This window comes from Perognathus longimembris, chromosome 2, assembly GCF_023159225.1.
Source record: "Perognathus longimembris pacificus isolate PPM17 chromosome 2, ASM2315922v1, whole genome shotgun sequence".
Lineage (NCBI taxonomy): Eukaryota > Metazoa > Chordata > Mammalia > Rodentia > Heteromyidae > Perognathus > Perognathus longimembris.
In genome coordinates this window covers 108,954,382-108,976,822 of record NC_063162.1, presented here as the reverse complement: position 1 = coordinate 108,976,822, position 22,441 = coordinate 108,954,382, and the positions used below count along the sequence as shown (strand labels likewise).

Here is a 22,441-nt window from a genome sequence, read left to right as displayed (position 1 = left end):
TATTTTTCCTTCTCACTTTTGCAAATAGTAAAACTGAAAGTCAGAGAATTTTAGAGTTTTGTCTGTGAACATACAATTAAAGATAGCTTTAGGAAGCCAAGATTATCCTTCCCATTTCTGTTTAGCAGCCTCCCCCATGGGTCAGTAAAGGTTACAGAACTAAGATTTGATGTGCAGCCATTATATCGTGGTAATAGATGAAACCAAAATGTTTAATTCATGCTCACAAATCAACTATAAGAAACCATTTCAGAGATATTCCTAATAGATAAGTAAAACAAGGAAGAAATGACAAAGAAGAGACCACACAACCTTTTATAAACAGAACACCGTCTCTATCTATAGAAAGAAGTTATGATTTATCTTCATCATGTTTCTTTGTCTGTTTTAGCAAGCGGGCCTGGTCCCTTTGAGTCAGGCATTATGGTAAGCAAAGCTGTAGAAATATCAATCCAAGGCAAGCTTCTTAAACCTGCAGGTAAGTATAGCCATCATACGTGTGACTAAAATTAAATGTGACTATACATTTATTTCATAAACTATATTTATCAGAAAGTTCATGAGAATGCTCCAAACAACATAAAGTCAAAAGTGCTACATGTTTGAAAAAAGAAACCCTGGATATTGTAGGATATTGTATATACATGTTTTAGACCTAGGGAAGAGAAAAGGAATACCAAAATCTAGAGACAAAGGATAAAAAGACAAACCATTCAAAAGGCAACACAAAACCATTTAGTGTAAACAACTGTACAACTCAGAGGGACAGGGAGGTGGGGAGGCTGGGGAAAAATGAGGGAGGAGGAGGTAACAAGTTGGATAAGAAATGTACTCACTGCTTTACATATGAAACTGTAACCTTTCCATACTTCACTTTGACGATAAAGAAAAAAATGGAAAAAAAGAAGAAAAGAAAATCACATACAGTGGGTTACTTATGATATTGAGACTAAAATCAAAATGATACTATAAAGTTAATGACTTATCAAGAAGTTTATGTATTCATATGCTCTTGATTAAAATATACACATTATTTGTTGTAATATAAATGTATATATTTATATAAAACATTTAAATATAAGAATGTAATTCTTAGATTGACGTTGCCATTCTGTTCTACAAGTCTCTTCCCCTTTCAAAACCAATACACACAAAGGTATGGGCCAAGGAGAAACCTACAAGTAATAACTTAAACATAAAAGGTAACTTTTTATCACAGAAATAAAACGTAAGTTATGTTGTATCCATACATGAGGCCCAATGCCTGTTAAAGAGGACTAGGTAGAGGAATATAAAAATGTGCAATTTAGAACATGGAAAAAATTTTGGTAAAATAAATCAATTGAGAAAACAAAAACAAAATAAAAGTATTCAGTGCTGAAAATTAGATATGTACTGGAGTAGGTGAATACAATCAAATTATAGTTGTAGGGCATTTTTTTGAGCATACAATCCAGTATTGTTTGCAGCTTAGAAAAGAGTGTATCATTAGGTAAGCCAGATGGGAAAGGAAGAGATTGCGTCCTTTGAGGGCAGTGGCTAGTACATAGAATTCACTTCATCTTTCAGTTGTGCCTTCATTCATTCAATCACTCACTTCTTACTTACCTAATCAGTAATTTGCTCAGGTACACACTCATCTGCCCCCATCTTCTATCAAGTAATACACTAATATATCCATTCTTTCAACAAACATTTTAAGCACCTACTGCATACACTGGCCCAGTTGTCAGAAAACTTGATTGGAATGATCTGATATTATATGAGACCATCCCTTATGTTTTATTTCCCACCCATCCCAATCTATTTTTAAAAATTAATTCTCCCGGTTGTAATTTAAGTGCTATTAGTATTATTTCTTAACGACTACCCCAGTAAATTTCTGTTAAAAAAATCCAATCCTGCATTTATTTTCTAATCTGCAAATTACCTAAGCTATTAATAGTAAATATATTATAAAAATAATTAATTTGTATTTTTTTAGTTGTGGGAATTAAAATTGATGTAAATTCCTGGATAGAGAATTTCACCAAAACCTCTATCAGGGATCCGGTAAGATAACATTTTTTTGAAATTCTTATGCTAATCTTATTATTTGCAAAGTTCAAATAAGTGAAAAGGCAAGGTTGTTGTACTTGGAAAGGTAAATGTGCAGCACTAGTATATTGAAATACGAATTTCTATTTTAAACATTTAAGTCAATAATGCATAGAAAAAATTTCAAGGTTACAACTTGAAAATGTACAATCTATTTTAGATATATATTGATTGATGTTTTTAGTTTAAACATAAAAGTAGAATATTTTTTCTTAGAGACTACTATTATTTTATGTTTGAAAAATTATTTCAAACTCTTTAGAACACTATACTAATATGATATAATTGAAATGCAACAGTTTTAAATTGTGAAATATTTATTTTTCTTTTAGTGTGCTGGCCCAGTTTGTGACTGCAAAAGAAACAGTGATGTAAGAAAATCTTTTAAAATATTTTCAACTCCAATATTTTCTTTTGTTTCTATCTCTTACTATGACTTTAATGATTAGAAAGATGTAGGAGTTATTACATCAAATAATGGGAAAGTAAACCAATTAACAGATTTGAGCTTCATCTAACTTAAAACAAAAAAAGCTTAAAATCTTAGTGAAGTAATTTGATAAGGTTAAAAATAGTGATGTTCTTCTAAATGCTGTTGTCTTCAGTTCCAATCACAGTAAGTTAGTTTGTACATGCTTATCTCTACTCATTTCTAGGAAGTTTCCAACAAAGCAACCTGTTGGTCTCCAATGAAACTTTACCCCATTTTGCTTTTCACTTTCTCTGAATTTATTTGCCCTAGACTGTTGGAAAATCATTTAAACTAAGCACTTACATAACATAGCTTTGTATTACAAAGTTTTACTTTAAAGGATTGAGTATTACCTTTTCTTGGTTTGGGACACTAATTGGTTACACCTGTAATCCTAGCTACTCAGGAGGCTGAGATCTAAGCATTGCGGTTTAAATCTAACCTGGGCAGATAAAGTCTGTGAGTGTCCTATGTCTAATTAAGTTCCAAAAAGCTAGAAGTGGAACTGTGGCTTAAGTGGAAACACTAGCTGTGAGCAAAAATGCTTTGAACAGTTCTCAGGCACCCAAATTCAAGCTCTAGAACTGATGCATGTGTGCGCACACGCATGCGGCACACAAACACAACCCTACACACACACACACACACGTGCACACACAAAATTATTTTTGTGTAATTAACGAAAAGAGAAAATATGTGGTCCAACTTTGTTCAAAAGTAAACAAATTGCTGATATTCTTAGTATTATGCATGATAAATTATTTTAACTGAAATCCACTGTGTTCGCTTCTTTATGTGTCTGTATGCTATTTCCTAAGGAAGCCTGGGACTCATGTCACTACCACTTTGGCAAAATTATGAATCAATAACTTTTATAATTTTTGTAGCTTGCTTATCTTACATGGATATGTGGCACCTCCTTCTAGAGCAAAGGTTTTAGGAAGCTATTTCAAAATTAGGAAAATAGTGTTATGTTTCCAACTTTGAATGGAGTGCTTTTAGTTTTAATTTTATCTGATGAATGCTACTGTGTTGATTCTAAACATGTAACATATTTTAAATGGAGTGAGATTTGTTTTTCTGGATTTTGGAGCATATCTTGTTTTACTTTCTGGCCTTAAATTACTTATCATCCAACAATATGTTTCAAATGAGTAAATATAGAAGATATTGATTTTATTCTGCTTTTTTTCCTTCTAGTATATGAAATGTGGTAACAAATGTGTTTGTATGGTGTAAATAAGTATATGATTAGTGTAATAAAATAATTGCACATTATTAAAAACTTTGGTTTATCTAGTTTTCTGGATCATTTGGATGACCTCAAACTTGTAAAAAGATTATTGCTGAAGTGTTCATGCTGATTGACAGCCTTAAGTGTATGGTTACTGGTAGATTGTTAGGATGAGGAGTTTTGACATGAATCTATGTTTGCCCTTAATTTGTCTCATAAAAATCTCCTAAACATATACCTCAAGTGAATATATATAGTACATAAAATTTTCTTTAATTTTTGTTCTAATCATAATGAAATACCACATTCTTCCTAAAAATTCTGCTCTTTTATTTTAACAGGTAATGGATTGTGTGATTCTGGATGATGGTGGGTTTCTTTTGATGGCAAATCATGATGATTATACTAATCAGGTATGTAACTGAAGGAGGAATGAAATATAGTTTCCAAATTATATATCCCTGGTACACATTAAAAATCCCTTCAAACATCTTAGAAATTGATGTGTTGCTTTATTCCTATGACACAATAAATTTGAAATGCTGAATATAATGTAAGCCATTGAGAGAAGTAATTTAAACCTGTCTTTTATCTGTGTTTGTTACTTGATTTTACTTTTGGATACCAATAGTTATTAAACTATTCAGCCAAGTATTTTAACATGATATGAGCTTATTTTCGTTCCTTCAAATGTTTATAAAACTACAGCACATTAAACATTTGTCAATATGCAACATCTAGCTTAATGTATGATTGGTTGATAGATTCAGGTTCCAGTACATAAGATATTGGGATAAAAAAGATTTTAGGTAAATTTGAATTTACCTGCCAACTAAGTTCATGTTTGGATCTACATTTCTGACTTCTCTTAAAAACAAAACAAAAAACAGTCATAGAGCCTTCAATACTGGATTACTTTTGAATAAATGTTGTGTATGGCTAGAATTGAAATAGCTACTGGTTTCTTCTTTAGGCAAAATTCTCCCTGTTCATCATGATCTACTCACTTGTTTTCTACATGACTCAACTTATTCTCCTATTTGGAGATAGTTTCACATTTCTGGGAGATAGTCTGGCCTTTTCTTTGTTTGCTTTTGATTTTCATTCTTATATTTATAAGAGTGCACGCAATGTACTCTCAACAAATTTCTAATAAACCATTTCTAATTAACCATATTACTTCCTAGGCATATTGATATTGCACATCTGCAACTTCTTGCCTTCAGTACTTTATCTCTTCATTTCCCAATAAACCGTCTTGTACTTACCCATCATGCATTTTATTGTGACTCTAATGCTTAGATGTGGGTCCATTCCTTTCGTAAACCAAATACCACAGGGAATAATGAGAATACCTGATATGATTTTGGTTCGGTTGACTGACTTTTTTATGGTAATGGGTTTAAACTCAAGGCCTTGCAGTTGATAGGTGAGCACTTTGTTACCTGAGCCACACTTGCCAACTCATTTTTCTTTCACTATATTAAAAATAGGATCTTACTTTTTCCCATGGTCTTCCTAATTCCACTATTTATCTTCCTGGGATGGGACCTTTCTATTGGTTAAGGAGTCTCACAGACATTGGCTCAGCTGAAATCTTTCCTACAACCACCAGTTGTAGGCTAGGAAACACGCCTGAGCCATTAACATATTTGGTTGTCATATAAGGGTACATCATTTGCATCATTTGCTTTTATGTTTGAATTCTAATGTTTTGGGTTTTTTTTTTTTGCTTCTTTGTTTCCTAGTATTTCTTTTCATTGTACAGTTTTACATACTGTATTGGTATTTGGCTTACATTTGAAACTCCCATGTTCTATTCTATTTATTTTTTACCAGATTGGGCGTTTTTTTGGAGAAATCGATCCAAGTTTGATGAGGCACCTAGTGAATATATCAGTCTATGCTTTTAACAAATCTTATGATTATCAGTCAGTGTGTAATCCTGGTACTGCACCAAAGCAAGGAGCAGGGCATCGCTCAGCATATGTGGTGAGTAAAATACCTGATGCATCAATTCCTCTCAAAGACACACTCTAGGGTATACTAACATTTTTCACTGATTTTCCTATTGTATTTGGCAGCCATCCATAGCAGACATATTACAAATTGGCTGGTGGGCCACTGCAGCTGCCTGGTAAGTTAGTTTTTACTTTTGTTAGTAATGGGGGGGAAAAGGGATCCCTCACTTGGTCCCAAACACATTTTACTTCCTGACTCTTTCACAGATTAAAACAAAGTTACAATGTTCTGTGTAATTTAAGAAATAACATACAAAAATGTTCCTAGTCTGTAGCGTGTGACTCACATCTATAGTTTTAGCTACTCAGGAGGTTGAGATCTGAAGACTGAGATTCAAAGCTACCCAGGTGGACAAAACAGAGAAATTCATGTTTCCAATTAACCAGTAAAAATCCAGAACTAGATGCATGGCTCAAGTGGTATAGACCCAGCTGAAAACTACAACCAAAAGCCTTTGTGACACACACACACACACACACACACACACACACACACGCACACAGCTTCTATTTTTTTATTAGTAAATTCTCAATGTTTCCCAAAATGTTCGAAAGAAAAACTTGATTATAGGTGCATGTTCCTGCAGAACAACTCAGATTATTATTATGAAATTTATTGAGAAAAAAATCTAGATTTATATGAATTACTCATTTTAAAAATTCAGGTCTATTCTCCAGCAGTTGCTCTTGAGTTTGACCTTTCCACGGCTCCTTGAAGCAGGTAGGTAAATACTCAGATATTTTAATTTCCATAATAACAATGAACATTTTCTTTGGTAATATGTTACATATAAATAATCTGTGTATCTGAATCAGAGTGAGAGAGGGAGAGAGCGCCCAATAGAAAGACAGGGAGATCATCTAACACTAGTAGGTTGAAATTTTTGTCAACTATGTTCTAATTTTTTTATAAATTTTTCTCATTTGTTCCGACTAGTAATTTATTCTGTTGGATACTTACTAGAAATCCACTAGGGTCTGTGAAGGTATTTGCCTAGTAAACAAGACAGTTGCTTCAGGGAATAAGGAGGAAGGGGTAACTGACCATGGTACTCAATATGGTGGTAACCTTTGCTTTCTTCCCACAGTGGAAATGGAAGATGATGACTTCTCTGCCTCTCTGTCAAAGCAGAGTTGCATTACTGAACAAACCCAGTATTTTTTTGATAATGACAGTAAATCATTCAGTGGTGTATTAGACTGTGGAAACTGCTCCAGGTACGTTTCTCCTTTCTGTCTGGATTAGTCCTAGGTTACTAGGAAACTGTTTTTCCTGCTGTAATCATCACTGACAATTACGGAGATAGGGAAGGGTTTTTCTAGTTATGTGCTGGTGGCTTTTGTCTCTTATCAAAAGATATTCAAAAGGCTGAGATCTGAAGATTGTGGTTCAATGTTAGTCCAGACAGAAAAGTTTGTGGGAGTCTTATTGCTCTTCATAGGTAGATGGCCCAGCCTTAAGTGAAAAGGCTAACAACAGCAACAACAATGTGAGGACCAGAATTCAAACCCCAGTTTTTTGTTTTTTTTTTTTGTTTTTTTTTTTTTTTTGGCCAGTCCTGGGGCTTGGACTCAGGGCCTGAGCACTGTCCCTGGCTTCTTTTTGCTCAAGGCTAGCACTCTGCCACTTGAGCCACAGCCCTACTTCTGGCCATTTTCTGTATATGTGGTGCTAGGGAATTGAACCCAGGGCCTCATGAATACAAGGCAGGCACTCTAGCCACTAGGCCATATCCCCAGCCCCCAAACCCCAGTTTTGGAAAACAAACAAAATATTCAAAAAAACTTTCTAACAGAGAAAGTTAGAAATTACATTAATTCTAATATATTTAATTTAATATTATACAATTAACTTTATGAGGTTTACAAACTGATATCTGCAGAAGGTGGCTTTATTTTACCTCCATCCTTAATTAATATGGAAAATTAGATGTCATTTTGATTTATAATTGAAGAAATTCTGAAAAAAATCATTTCCTAAGATCATGAATAATAATTATAGAAATATAAGCATTTTGGAAGAGATGGTAATTTAATTGGCTGTCATGGTGTAGAAGAGAAAGAAAAGGTGTAGATTTTCAAAGGTTTACAAAGAGAGTAATATTCTAAGCAACAGTATCCAGGGAAGCAAATAGCATGTCACAGCTTACAGAGAATTAGGACACTTTGGTTTTAGGGACAGAAGGCAGGTTATTCCAGAAGAAATGTTAAGGGAGAGAGGGGAAATACATACAAGCAAGTGAGATAATCTGAGCTCATAAAAATGCTGTGCAATAGAAAGTTGAGAGGGAATTCGGAAAAGTGTAGTAGTTCAAACCATTTTTTTTCCAATGAAAAGGGTTAGCCAAAACTGTCATGAATATTAAATATACATAGTGAGTATGTTTTATGGTTTTCTTTTTCAAACTATTATGTCCAAGGAGGGGGTCCAAGCTAGGAAGAAAGGAACAAGTCAGACATGGACTCAGAAGATAGATCGTGTCATTTGGGGATGAGGAGGGCAGACTGGGTTCCATAAATGGAATTGGAGCATATTTGTAGATACATCAAGGATTTCAGAATCCTTTGATCTTTTATTCACAGAGGCCCAGTGATAGCTACCTGTAGAGGGATAAATTAATCTGTAAGATGAAGATAAATATAGCCATGATATTAAATTACATCTTGCTTTCATCTTATTTGCTTTATACTCATGGTTCAAATTCAATGTGAAAGAAAGGAAGTAAAAGTCTTGCTTGTTAAATGTATGATAGAAAAATTTAGTTATATATTTACATGTTTATGTTGGCTCATGAGGGAAGATAGATAGTTAAACTGAGAATGAAATTTAAAGCACTTAATTGTACCAGTGCTATCCAATGCAAGAGTAAGCAACCACAGATGCCTATGTGAATTACCAGCAAAATTAATTCAATTAAAAATGTGTGTGTCGTTCACATTTCTCCTATTTCCTATGCTTAAAAGCACTATGTGAATAATGCTTATTATATTGCACATGTCTTTCACCAGAGTTTCTGAGCAGCATTGATATAGTCTGCATTCTGCCCTTAGCTTGGGCAAGATTCTTAGCCACTTTTCTGGTCTTCGTTTTTATTTCAGTAAAAGTAAGACAACTTTCTTATATTTTTAGTGTTAAAGGTCACAGTTTCCTTCAACATGTAACGAGTATTTTTTCTATCAGTTTCAAAAATCAAATTATTTTGCAATAAGAACATCAGAACTTTCAATAAGAGATGTTTTAGGTATAACCTTTCGATTTTTTAAATGTTCATTTAAGACAATTAACGTGTTAGTGCTAATAAAATCATTTCTAATAAAATCTGTCATATAAAATGCTCTCCTAAAATCACACTCTGTTTTATTGTTTACGATGGTGATATTTTGTGTTTCAGTAGATCATATTAAGTCTTTTGTTTTAATATGTAAAGTTTGTTGAAATATTTTCACCCTTCCCCAAAATATATTTCTGTTTTATCTGACACATGAACATTTATTTTGCAGAATATTTCATGTAGAAAAGCTTATGAATACCAACTTAATATTTATAATGGTTGAGAGCAAAGGGACATGTCCGTGTGACACACGGCTCCTCATGCAAGCTGAACAGACTTGTATCCTTTGGTGTTCGAGCTGTTTGGAATAGAAAACCATTCTAAAGGATGTTGAAACTTGTCACATTATTCATGTTCATAAACAGAAGAATATTATATTGCTGAAGTCAACACAGTGCCAGAAATTGATCTTGTACCCCAAATTTGGCATTCATATAAAAACTGATTATTTGTAATTTATAGTTTCTTAAATCTCCAAGTTCTTAAATTGATTATGTTCAAAGAGAGTGATGATATGGCTATCTCTTGCTTTCTTTTGATAATAGACACCTTTTAGTGAAATTTCTGTAATCATATCAAAAACAACGTCAGATTCCTTAACACGTCTCCTTAGCTGACGGTCCAGACCCTTGCGATATGGTTAAGCAGCCCAGATACCGAAAAGGACCAGATGTCTGCTTTGACAACAACATCCTGGTAAGGCTACTCTTTTGCTGGGTAAATGCTACAAACTAATTATCATTTTCTCTAAGTAGTTAAGGAGATACATTGAAATTTTAAGTCAAATATAATGTCCTAACCCTAGTTCTTCTATGAACATGAGATACTTGATGATAGAACTTTTTACTTCATTATTTATGGTTAGCATAAACTTGAGTACTTGATGCTTTTCTTTTTCCCAGACCTTGTACTTTCAAACACAACTCCAATCTATCTGCTGATACTCCAGGGTCACACATATTATTCACAGATGTTCTAATGAATAATAGCTCAGAGTAAATATAACTTATGGTATATTTATTGCCTATCTGCATATAATCCAATCCCAAAATAATTCAAGTCCTCAAACTAGGTACCTTTCTTTACTACGAAACTTACATTCGTCTGTTTTTAACATTTTATTCTATGTAGTCAAAACCTGTTCTACAGCTATTATCCTATTTTATGTCTCTAAATTTTTTTTCTACATGGGTTCTGTTTCAATCACATATTGGCTTTGTATTATTCCTCTTAACTGTGCTAAGTTGGCTTCCTATTGTTTAAAATCAGGCCAGGTTAATTACTTAATATTTGATATAATATTACAAAGAACACTTTATGAATGTGACCCAAAAACTAGGGCTACATTCTGATGAAATCTATCCCAGTTTCAACTGTTTTAAAATGTATTACTTTAAGGGCTGGGAATATGGCTTAGGGGTAGAGTGCTCAATTTGCCTGTATGGACCCCTGGGTTCAATTCCTCAGCACCACCTAAACAGAAAAGGCCAGAAGTGGAGCTGTGGCTCAAGTGGTAGAGTGCTAGCCTTGGGCAAAAGGAAGCCAGGGACAGTGCTCAGGCCCTGAGTCCAAGCCCCAGGACTGGCAAAAAAAAAAAAATTATTTTGTTTTAAATTTTTGTTTATATTTGTATTAAGTGACTCAAGCATACAAATGAGATTCAAACCTAGAATATTGTAATCCTCAAATTATTTTAAATACCTATCCAAACATCTACCAATTAATATGTATTTTAGAAGTCCTTATATAGAATAGGTTTACCTACTTTATTTCAGCAAGATTCATGCATTTCTACAGATACTTATTATGAAATTAAGTAATAAAAATGGAGCAAAGAAGTCAAACCTGTATTGGAGAATAGAGCTAAAATTGCCAGAAGTTTTGTTAGCCACTCAACCCCAGTTTTCCTGTGAAAAATACTTACTTTTGTTATAGGCTAAGTAGTTACAAATTGCAATGAAGGCTCCCCCCTGCCCTGAGCTCAGTGTTATAGTTTCATTCATTAGCAGAATTTCACTTATTAACTATGGCCAACTTTCAAAACATAAAAGTGATAAAATTTACTTAGATGGACTTAAAAGATGATTTGCAAAGAAAATCATAGACCACAAATAGCCTCAGCCTCGCCAGTTACATTTGTTATTAAAGGTATTTAAAAGATTGGACTAGAGAAATACTTGACAGTGATTTGAGTTTCTGTAAGCCATATGTAATGTTGTGTGTGAAAGTACAGGTTTTGCTCAGTAGCTTGGTGTGCTAATAATGTGTCGTGTTTTCTCTAGCAGTGGAGTCTTTTGGTAATGCTCATTTGCAATGGTCACTGTTAAATCTGCTGTGGATGGAGGCTCACATTAACTGCTAATTGCCAGCAAACTGCATGAAATCTCATCTCGTATGTCTTCTTTTCTGTGTTTTCTTTCCTCTTCCTGTGCTTGCTACTTTGCCCGTTATTAATAGGATCAACTTATATGCACACCGAGTCGTGCCTGTTCCATGATGTCAGCTCCTATCTTCATTTTACTGCAAGTTTTCATGTGGTGTGGATGGTCAGTCACTTTTCTCTAATTTTTCTTTCTTTTGGTTTTGTGGCGTGATATATAATTCATATCACTAATTCTATAATTACTATCTGATAAAAAGTTACTAAAATTCCAATACTATTCTTATTTTGCTAGTCACCGATTTCAAATGATAGCTTCTTATCCAGAGCATGTTGTTTCATTTATTTAAAAAAATCACTATTTTCTCATAGGATTTTTATACAAATTTTCAATGAGTGTAGAGAAAGAATTAGAGTCTTGATGATTCTGTATTTTTGCTGAAGGGAAAACTAGTCATGAGCGTACTTTCCCAAAATTGCTGGTTATCAAACATTAAGGAGTAAATTTCCCAAATATTTATATTGTTATTGACATAGTATCTTTCTCATTTGTAAGTTTCTCATTCCTAGTTCAAGCAAAAATTATGAATAGATATCAAATGTGAAAAAGTTCCTCTCTGTGAAAAATTATTCATCTCTGAGTTGCATAAGCAATATTACTGACTAGATGTAGGCCTGGCATCTGTATTCAGTGATCTGTTTATTGTTCTGAAGTTTTATTTCTGATACTCAAGCATCAGCATGATTGTGTTACTAGGGCAACTTTTGTTGTGCTTTTTCTTTACTGTTCCCCAGATATCCATTGAACATTCTGCCCAATACTAAAAATGGAGGAAACAAATGTGGGAGCAGGCTATGGGACTCCAAGAGAGACAGTAGTGAGCAAGTCTCAGAAAATAATTAATTTTGTTCTGAGATAACAAAATAATGGGTTTCATAGCAAAAAGTTTCAAATAAAGGCAACCTAGACAGTTTGAGTAGTTAAATATAAGATCTAAATTATCTGACCCCTCTGCATACAGACCTTACTCTATTTGAAATGCAACTTCATGGGGCTGGGAATATGGCCTAGTAGTAGAGTGCTTGCCTCACATACATGAAACCCTGCGTTTGATTCCTCAGCACCACATATATAGAACGAGCCAGAAGTTGTGCTGTGGCTCAAGTGGTAGAGTGCTAGCCTTGAGCAGAAGAAGCCAGGGACAGTGCTCAGGCTCTGAGCTCAAGGCCCAGGACTGGCCAAAAAAAAAAAAGAAAAGAAAAGAAAAAAAAAAGAGGGCTGGGGATATGGCCTAGTGGCAAGAGCGCTTGCCTCTTATACATGAGGCCCTGGGTTTGATTCCCCAGCACCACATATACAGAAAATGGCCAGAAGTGGCGCTGTGGCTCAAGTGGCAGAGTGCTAGCCTTGAGCAAGAAGAAACCAGGGACAGTACTCAGGCCCTGAGTCCAAGCCCCAGGACTGGCCAAAAAAAAAAAAAAAAGTTTGCTGGGGATATGGCCTAGTGGCAAGAGTGCTTGCCTCATATGCATGAGGCCCTGGGTTCAATTCCCCAGCACCACATATACAGAAAATGGCCAGAAGTGGCGCTGTGGCTCAAGTGGCAGAGTGCTAGCCTTGAACAAAAAAAAAGAAGCCAGGGACAGTGCTCAGGCCCTGAGTCCAAGCCCCAGGACTGGCAAAAAAAAAAAAAAAAAAAAAGAAAGAAATGCAACTTAATCAAAACCTTAAATAAATTATGCAGAGAGATACAGAGAGATATGTAATTTACCTTTAAATAAGGAAAAAATAATAGAATTGCATGATTCTATATTCTATCTATTGCTGATCATCATAAAAATGAGACAATTATAGTTCAATGGTACCTATTAATGGATTTTATTCTCCACATATTCACATATTTTCACCTTGTTTTTCTTGGTCAGTCATGGAGCTTGAAGCCAGGGCCTGATCACTGTCCCTGAGCTGTTTTGCTAAAGCTAGCACTCTGTAACTCTACCACTTTCAGCCACATCTCCCCATAAAGTTTTCTAGTGGTTAATTGGAGATAAGAGTGACACAGATTTGCCTTTCTGGGCTGGCTTCAAACTGCAATCTTCAGATTTTACCCTCCTCAGTAACTAGGATTAGCCCCCATCTCACACCTCTCTTATATTTTCACTTTGATTCTAATGACTATTCTTCTCCATCACAAAACTTTTAGAAAATATTTACAGGTTAACAGTTAGATATCAATATCTACATAGCATTTGTTAATCTACCACTGTTTAATGAGTAAATTTTCTTAAATATGGAAATAACAGTATAAATATCCCCCCAAAGACATAATGACTAGGCATATAAATTAGATACACAAGAATGTCAATAAAATCATATAGTTGTAGGTGCATCCTTATTAAAATAAAGGTTAATATATTTAATATATGTTAATATTTTTATATATTGTAATGCAGCAATAATTCTGAGAGCTAATTATTCCACGTTTGTAAAATAAAGTATATTTCTGTTTTTCTGCCTAGTTTCATAACCACCAAAAATTTAAAAATGAGATTTTTTGCTTTATTTCAGTGACTATAATATGAAATTTTCATCTCTGCTTGGTGATCTGATATACTTGCCTTCCAAGCAAAATGTTTGTACTCCAGATATGCAGCTAAATGTATACAACAACAGCATGTAAACAAATACCATCTCCATATGTATATAAATCTCAAACATGGAAAGCAAGGGCTCTGAATCCTCTAAAGTTCCTACAGGCTATAGATCGTAGATATTTAATGATGAAGTCCCATACAAACTTCTCAAAACACAAATGGTTTCAAATCATACCTTTGATGAGGATTTTATGAAGATTTATGTGTTAAAGGAAAACAAAAACAAGACATACAAAAAACTAGTTTGTTAATTAATCTGAGAAAGTAAAGAAGCCTATGTATTCATTGAAAAGAAATATTATTTTATGCAAACCCAATTTATAAAAGTTTGTTTGGTGTACCTAAAACTTATATGTATCCTTAAAGCTGTGTATGTGCATGTATTCATATTTCCATATTTATAGAACTTATCAAATATTCTTCCTATCTCATTGGGTGATTCTGTTCTTACATTAAAATGCCATGTAGAAAAACTTACTTAATTAAAAGTTACAGCTCAGTATCCATTCACCTAACAAAAAATAAATACAGACTGGTAGTATGGTAGAGTTCTTTATTAATAAGTATAAGGTCCAGAGTTCAAACCTAAGTTCAGCTAAACAAACAAATGCATAATGAATGAATGAATGAATGAATAAGTTAGATTTTCTTTGATGCAGCTGGAATAATTTTAATGTAGATTTGTCTAAACTTAATTTATAATAATGATTTTTTAAGAATATTTATCAGTGAATTGCCCCTTAATGAGAACTAACTGCTTTCAGAAACAAAAGGGTACATTTTCATTAGCTGAATTTCCCATACCTTAATTTGGGAAAATTGATTTATAAAATTAAATATTATTTTAATTACTGCATCCTTTGTGCAATTTGTTGCACCAGGTTCTAGTTACAGAATGAAAGACAAAAAAGGCCTAGAAATGCTTATTTAGCAACAGTAAATTGAAGAGGTTTTAGCCAATACATAGTCATACAGATAAACCTTGAGGCAAGCCATATGAATTGAACTATAATTTAGGCATTTTTCTTTCATTTAATATCTTACAAAGAAGAAAAGGAAATACAGATCCTCATGATGTTTTTAGTAAAAATTTTTTGAGAATGGTTGCACATAAATAAGTCTAGTAAAAGTAGTCAATTGAATTTAAATTTTAAATATATAACATTAGCATCATATCATTTACCAATTTTAGCGTTTTGTTGCAAAAAGTGACATATTAATCCATTATTTTTCTACTCTGATAATTAAAATAATCAGGACTCTTGTCTGATCCTGGAGTCAATGGGAAGACAGAGAAAATGCTGAGATTGCTCCTCCAACCTGTGCATCTTGGTTGAAAAAAGGTTCAAAGTCTACCTCATAATGTACTTTCCCAGCATAATTTCTACTATATTGTATGTGACTTCACCATGTAAGAGACACATGGAAAAATGTGATCAGGAAACTGCATGGGTGGATCTTTCAATGTGAACAAACATGCAGGACACGGGAGCTCCAAATAACTGATCTAAATTTCCACCTCTTAGACTGAAACAGACAAATCCAGTCATCACATGGAGGAGATTGGGAAAACATTAAAACAATGAAGAGCTGGAGTATATCTTTTCTTTTTCACAATATATTTCTACAATATAAAGATTTCTTTCACATTAACAAGAATTTCCTTGACAAAATGCATCCTTTATGACTTGAATGAGTTATTTATACAGTTTTTCATTCCATCCCATTAATACTTAGCCAGAATATGGTTGTACCCCTGACTGAAAGTCATTTTACTTACTATTTTAGGCTTGTGAACTTTCTAACCAGTTAACGTGTGCTTCTCAGTTGAGCATTTTCTATTCATTCATCAAATATGTGCTGCATACACAGTGTGAATCATGCCTCTCTGTATGTGTGAGAATTTGGGGGTAAATATATGTATACTAAATGCTGCTTTTTAATGTGATATTTGAATGTAGTGAAATTGAATGTCCTCTTTTTTTAACTGGTTACCACACTTGAAGGGCCAAGCATCAGAACCAAGATTAGACAACATATAAAGATATTAAGCAAACACATAGCCTCTCACTCAGAAACAGCATTGGAGCAGAATAAGTAGTGAGAGATAGGACAAGAATGTGGGGAGATGAAACTTGACAGCCAAGATCAAGAATACATAAGACTGTGTAAGCTGAATTAACAAATGTGGATTTTGTTTGGAGAATGAAGAGACATTTCAAACAAGATGTGAAAGGAATTGATTTATGGTTTTAATACTGCTTCTAAGAGAAGAGATTGTAAAAGAGTATGGTAGAAGCCACATAAGAAGATAAATGTAGCACTTTTTCAGAAGTGTAAGCAAGAAGTGATGTTCAGTTGCACCTTAGACAGTGTGAATGGTGGGTTTGAGGATATGTGTTGAAGCTAGAATTAAAGGGAGAGGCTGATGGATGCCATTTGAGAGAAAGAGAGGAATCTCAGATGATAGTTTTTGTGCCACTACTTTAGATGTGCCATGCTCAGATACCCAGAAGAATAATATGTGATAAGAGTTAAATGTCAAGCTCCATGGCACCTGGGAGAGGAGAGCTGTCATTGTGAAAGTTATAGGAGAATTCCAACTGACAGAAAGCAGGTGAAATTCAATGCCAAGAACTGTAGTAGATTGCCTCCAAAAAGTATATATGAAGAAGGAATGAGGAGAGAGAACTAAAGCCTAGAGAAAGTTAACATCTGGAGGACATGAAAGGAAGATCAAACTAAAGGAGAGGAAGACTAACTGCAAAGTTTCAAGGGAAACCAAGCGTGTGTTAGCCCAAGACTCAGGAGAAAAATATTTCAACAGAAGACTATTTTGCTTGTCAAATACTCCTGAAAAGTCAAATAGGATGAGTGAGAACTGGTTATTTTAGGATTCTGTTTGTCGTTGCTGGGTAGTTTTGACTACTAAAATTTTCCTGTATCCATTTTTTTTATGTTAGCCTTCTCTTTAAAGAACAATTAGAAATGTGTGAGGCTCTTTAGATAAAATTTAAGGAAGAAACACTATCTATTCACTAAGTGGCAGACACTGTTTTAAACTCTGGTGAACAGGGAAAAAAGAGGAAATGTTCTTATTCCGCAAAATTATCTTGGGAAAAAACACTTGTGTTCATTTATATAATCAGTCATTTTGATCCTGGGAAGATGAATCTTGGAATAGTAAATTTGTGAAAAATGTTTATAGGAATGATTTGGCAGAAGGTTTACAAAATGAAGTTCACTAGATTTAAGACATTAAAGGATATATAAAATGTAAGAAAAAATGGAACCTAGGGATAAAAAATATACAATAGTGCTGGATTAGTAGGGAAGCAATTGATCCAGCTTTGTACCGTGAGGGACATAAGTAGATTTACTCAACGCTAATATTTTATGGATCTCTAAGTAAGACAAACCTTTCTTTCTAGCTTAGTTTTTGACTCTGGATCTGTGTTTGCCAGCATGTCATTTCATTGCTAATTCTTCAAAGACGTGATTTTTCAAAATATTGTTATACTTGATGAAAATGCAGGTGCAGCATATGTTCTGCATATGCTCTTATATATTGAGGATAAGTAATAAATGTAATTGTAATGTTTAAATTTATTTTTTTCTTATGAGCTAAAAGTCATAATTACTGGAAATTAATAAATATTAGTTGTATTCTTATGTATGTATATATAGTGTTTCTAGGACAATGAAAGTAATTAGTGTATTACCCAATTTAGCATTTCTTATTTCAAAATAATCAGAATTTTTAACTAAAATTTCAAATGGTGCTAGAGAAATGTCTTTAACCCAAACCACTGAACAATAAAAATCTAGGTGAATGTTATTTGGAATCTAGTCGAAACAGTTTTCTAAGGTAAGTTTAGAAGTGGATTGCATATGGAGTCCTCTGAAAAGATGCCTCTAAATGTTTCTCATGAGTGTTTTGTGTTCTTCCTCTTTTCTGACAGGAGGATTATACCGACTGTGGTGGTGTTTCTGGGCTAAATCCTTCCCTGTGGTCTATCATGGGATTCCAGTTCCTACTACTTTGGCTGGTATCTGGCAGCAGATGGTACCTATTGTGACCTCCCTAACCCTCGATCTGCATCAACTCCAGACTCTGACAAAATATGAGCCCTCAATGACATTAGGGTCAATTTTGGAATCAGCAGTACCTTAGCTGGACCTCTACCATGGCCTAACTCTAAGGCACAGATCCATAAGCACCCACTGGCTGCATGTCAGGATGACAGATCCTCCAACTTGTGTGAATGCTGCATCATCTATGTATAACATCAAAGCAAAACTCTGTATGTGCTCTGTTGGAAATGTTGGGAGTTTGCTGTTGCATTGGTTATTATATGTACAAGGGCTCCCCATATAATTGTTTAGGAATCATAAGAAAGGTCTTGATTTGGACCTGGAATTTCAACTTGCTGCAATTCTACCAAGAAAATCTGTAAGGTGGAGAATGTTATCTTTTGCCTTCACTTACTCTTCTGTTAAAAAGTAATCCCTACATAGAATATCCTTCCTGAATAGAGAGTTAGAGGCAAAGCAAGAAGGGAGAAAGAGAATCATATTACAATATTAATAATGGCTAATTTTCTACAGAAAAAAATGCCATGAATAAAATGCCTTATAAAGAATGACTTCTCTGCCAAAAATAAAACACAATCAACCATTAAATTTCTATGTGGTAATGAATTGATGGTTTGAAAATAATAACAAAGATATTATTACACTTAAGGTGCTTGAGGATGAAATCTGAACGTGTGACATATTTCCTCATAAATGTAAGCCCTTAAATGCTTGGATGTAATGTTTCTTTTGTTTCCAGTACAGTTATGTAGTGCTAGCCAGATATTTAAAAATGCTCTAAGAAAAGCTTGTTGGGGGGAGGGAAGTGTTTTTATTGTGATATTGAACTTGGGTTGCCAAGGGTATTGTGCATGATGCTGCTGCTATTTTAACTTTTTGGTTTCCTTTTCTCTTACTGTAGAGTGTAGTCCATTGAAAAGTTAACTGAGTGACATTATTGTCATGTAAGAATCTGAACTTTGTAGTGTAAACGCACTTAAGACATCTTTAAAAATGTGGTTAAACTACTCTGAATATACTGTGCAATATAAATACTGAATGACTGAGTTAGATAAATGGTGAAGTGAGAATTAATGGATTTTATACAGATTCGTGCTTTTGCCTGAAAAACCTATGTACAGATATTTTAAGTACATAAATCAGATCTAACACATTTATTTTTTTGAAAAGTACATATATGTTTTCAATGAAGATTCATCCTTGGTTTCCTCTTTGTTCATCTTGACAGTGCCATTGACAATCCAGAAATCGCTACTGTGGCTTCTGTCCCTATATTTTGAATGGTGTGATCATTTGGCCAAAATTTCTATACAATTTGACAATAGTCCGAACAAATAGGAAACCTTGAATCTATATGTATGCACATGAACACTTGATTGTGAATAATAAAATTTGTTTTTATACAGCCTCATTGGGGAAAATGGCTAGTGTAATAAAACAGATATTTCATTACAGATTAATATGATAGAAATTTTTATTTATGCTTTGAAAACTTATTTTCAGGAATAAACAGTATTTGAAGAAAGGGTAAGAAAACGATGAATGTTTATTTCAGAATAGTGAAGAATTATGCTCAATGCTAAAAGGTTGCAGATATTTTTTATGGGTTAAATATTTTTTTTCTTTTCTCAAACATGCCAAGTAATGGTGTGTGTATATGCTGGAAATATTCTTATATATTGTTTTCAAATCAAAATTATTTATAGTATCCAGCATGCTTTAACTTGCTTCACATATCAAAGATATGACTAATTCTTTGGCATAATTACTTTTTTTTTAGCTTTGCATATATTTGTAACTTTTCCCCACTGTCATCAGTATATCCTGTACATTTTTTGATTTAAGAATTTTTAAAATTTAAAATGGGGGAGGGAAAATGAAATCACTTTGCCAATTGTTCTTTTAAGAGTTGACATCAGTACCATTTCTAATGCATTGTGATTCTGTAGTACATTCATTACTGGTATTGACATTTTAGAAAACACCAAAGTGATAGCAAAGTAGTCATGATATGTTTAAACCATGTTGTATGTTGTTTAAATATTTAAAACTTGCTGTTAATCTTTTTTCCTATATAATTTTTAAATCATAAAAGTGTTAGAAAGGAGACCTTCAAATATAAGATTCATAGTGTGTATATATAAATGATGCAGAATAAAACAATCAAATTGCTTCTAGCATACAACAAACTACCTTAAAGTTATGTTTAAAAATCTCTTAATATATGTCATGGCTGATGTGATTTACATAGTACATTTTCATCAATTACATTATTGTTGTGTTTATCACAGTAAAACTTGGCATCTCCTGGCAAAGCCCTGTTTGATTACCATTATATATCATGACAACCATATACAGGTGACTAACTGACAGACCATGCTCTCTAAAAAAAATTTGTGTGATGGATACCAATCTTCATACTTTTACCATATTCTTTTAAAAATGAGAACAACACTCATCCAATCATATTGTCAAATTTACTGTTGTTCTGTGAATTCTGTTGTCAAGATCTTAAATTATATTAACATTGATTTGCAAAGACTGGATAGTACAAGAAATCAATTAGAAAGCTTTTACCTGTTTTTACTTAGTTTTTGCTATACTCATGTAGCTTAATGCAGTTTGTCATGTAGAGTCAAAATAAACCTTACATTGGTGTTGAGAAACAAGAATGAATTTTGCATAAGTGGCCTCATTTTTTCTTCATTTGAACAACCAGCATTACTGCCAAACACCAGTCGTGGTCCATATTTGTAACAGGTTTTTAACGTGACATAGTTAGCAAGTTTGATTGAAGAGATTTTTAGGTCCTAGGCCTATAAGATTTTAGTATGATCTTTTTTCATGTTTCTAATGCTTGAAGCATTATTGCTTACCTTGAGGAAATGAAAAAAAAGCAGTGTTGCTGCCATTTGTAAGTTTTCCTATATATAAAATTCCTTTTATGAACTTTAAAACTGGCCTTATAGGGTTCAAATAGGCAGTATCCCTTTTAAGTGACCTTTGCAACCCAAGTGTTACTTGCTTATTTGATGCTCTCTTTTACATTTCATTTAAATATTAGTCTTACCTTCACCAAAGCTCAAATTTTGTGTCTTAATTTAAATCTTTGAAGCTATTTCATCGATCTTGTTAGTTGAGATTCGAATGTCTAATAGAATGCAGTTAAAACTAGCAAGACAAAGAAATTCGTGACTTTTTTCACAATTTCCCAATTCCAAATACTATACTATCTAGAACTTGCATTATTTGCCATAACAGAATGCTATTATTCTTCAGTGAGCATTTATTGTATAAAGATCAAGTCACTAACACACAAAAGTATTGAGCGTGAGTAAATTATTCAGAATTTTGAAGAATTGGGTAGCCCTTGCCTTATAGGGTCACATATCTTATTTTTAGTTCATAAAAGAAATAATCTCAATGAAATTTCCATGGAGACGCATGGGATACTGTCTTGTATAGATGCCAGTTGAGTTTATAGTGTGATGTGGCTATGCCATCCTTTCTGTTACTCTGTGCAATTGTTAGCTCTTGCTTCTAGAGTTACTTCTAATGAAATAAATACTCAATGTTCATCTGTGCAAAAAGCCCCATGGCTTTTGTGAACCAGAGCTCCTTTCTTCCCTTTATTATTCTCTTGACCCTTTTGTGGACATTAACTAGCCTGATTAAAACATTTTGTAAAAATTTGTATAATACTGTTATAAAAATATTTATAATCCCAGAAAATGTTGTGTTAAATCTTGTGCAAAAACAGTATATTCAGAATAAAAGTTTATCATTTAAAGTCACCAAGAAGTTTGGATTATTGGCTTCTTAATGATCCAGTTGAAATGGCCAGAAGAGCCTTTCAGAAATGTGTTTTATGAACATAATCCTGGTGGAGAGAACACTTGATTTTGGAAATAATATTTATTAGTGAAAACATGCTTTAACAATTTCAAAGCTCAATTCACAAATACAAGCACTTGCAACTTCTATGACCTTCCTTGACAATGCCTTTTGCACCAAATTAATAAATCAGACTTTGATTTATTAAAAAAATTATATAATGGTTTCTTAGGCAGAAACCTCCATTTTTAAAAAGGTCTTGAGAAATGTGTCACAAAGGAACTTTCCTTAGTGTATATAAAGTGTAAAGACTTCAAAAAG

General features: G+C 33.5%; 1 protein-coding gene across 4 annotated transcripts in view; it reads left to right on the top strand.

The window, feature by feature from the left end:
* Cacna2d1 (calcium voltage-gated channel auxiliary subunit alpha2delta 1) overlaps nt 1-22,080 on the top strand; it is a 368,329-nt gene extending 346,249 nt beyond the window's left edge. For all 4 annotated transcript variants that reach the window (XM_048339919.1, XM_048339918.1, XM_048339917.1 and 1 more), the window contains 11 exons: nt 392-478; nt 1,985-2,052; nt 2,430-2,468; nt 4,145-4,216; nt 5,643-5,795; nt 5,888-5,940; nt 6,490-6,545; nt 6,913-7,042; nt 9,326-9,435; nt 9,770-9,852; nt 18,154-22,080. In XM_048339919.1, coding sequence (XP_048195876.1) covers nt 392-478; nt 1,985-2,052; nt 2,430-2,468; nt 4,145-4,216; nt 5,643-5,795; nt 5,888-5,940; nt 6,490-6,545; nt 6,913-7,042; nt 9,326-9,435; nt 9,770-9,852; nt 18,154-18,270 — 968 coding nt within the window. In that variant the 3' untranslated portion in view covers nt 18,271-22,080. The remainder of the gene's footprint in view (nt 1-391; nt 479-1,984; nt 2,053-2,429; nt 2,469-4,144; nt 4,217-5,642; nt 5,796-5,887; nt 5,941-6,489; nt 6,546-6,912; nt 7,043-9,325; nt 9,436-9,769; nt 9,853-18,153) is intronic.
* The last annotated feature ends 361 nt before the right edge of the window (nt 22,081-22,441 follow it).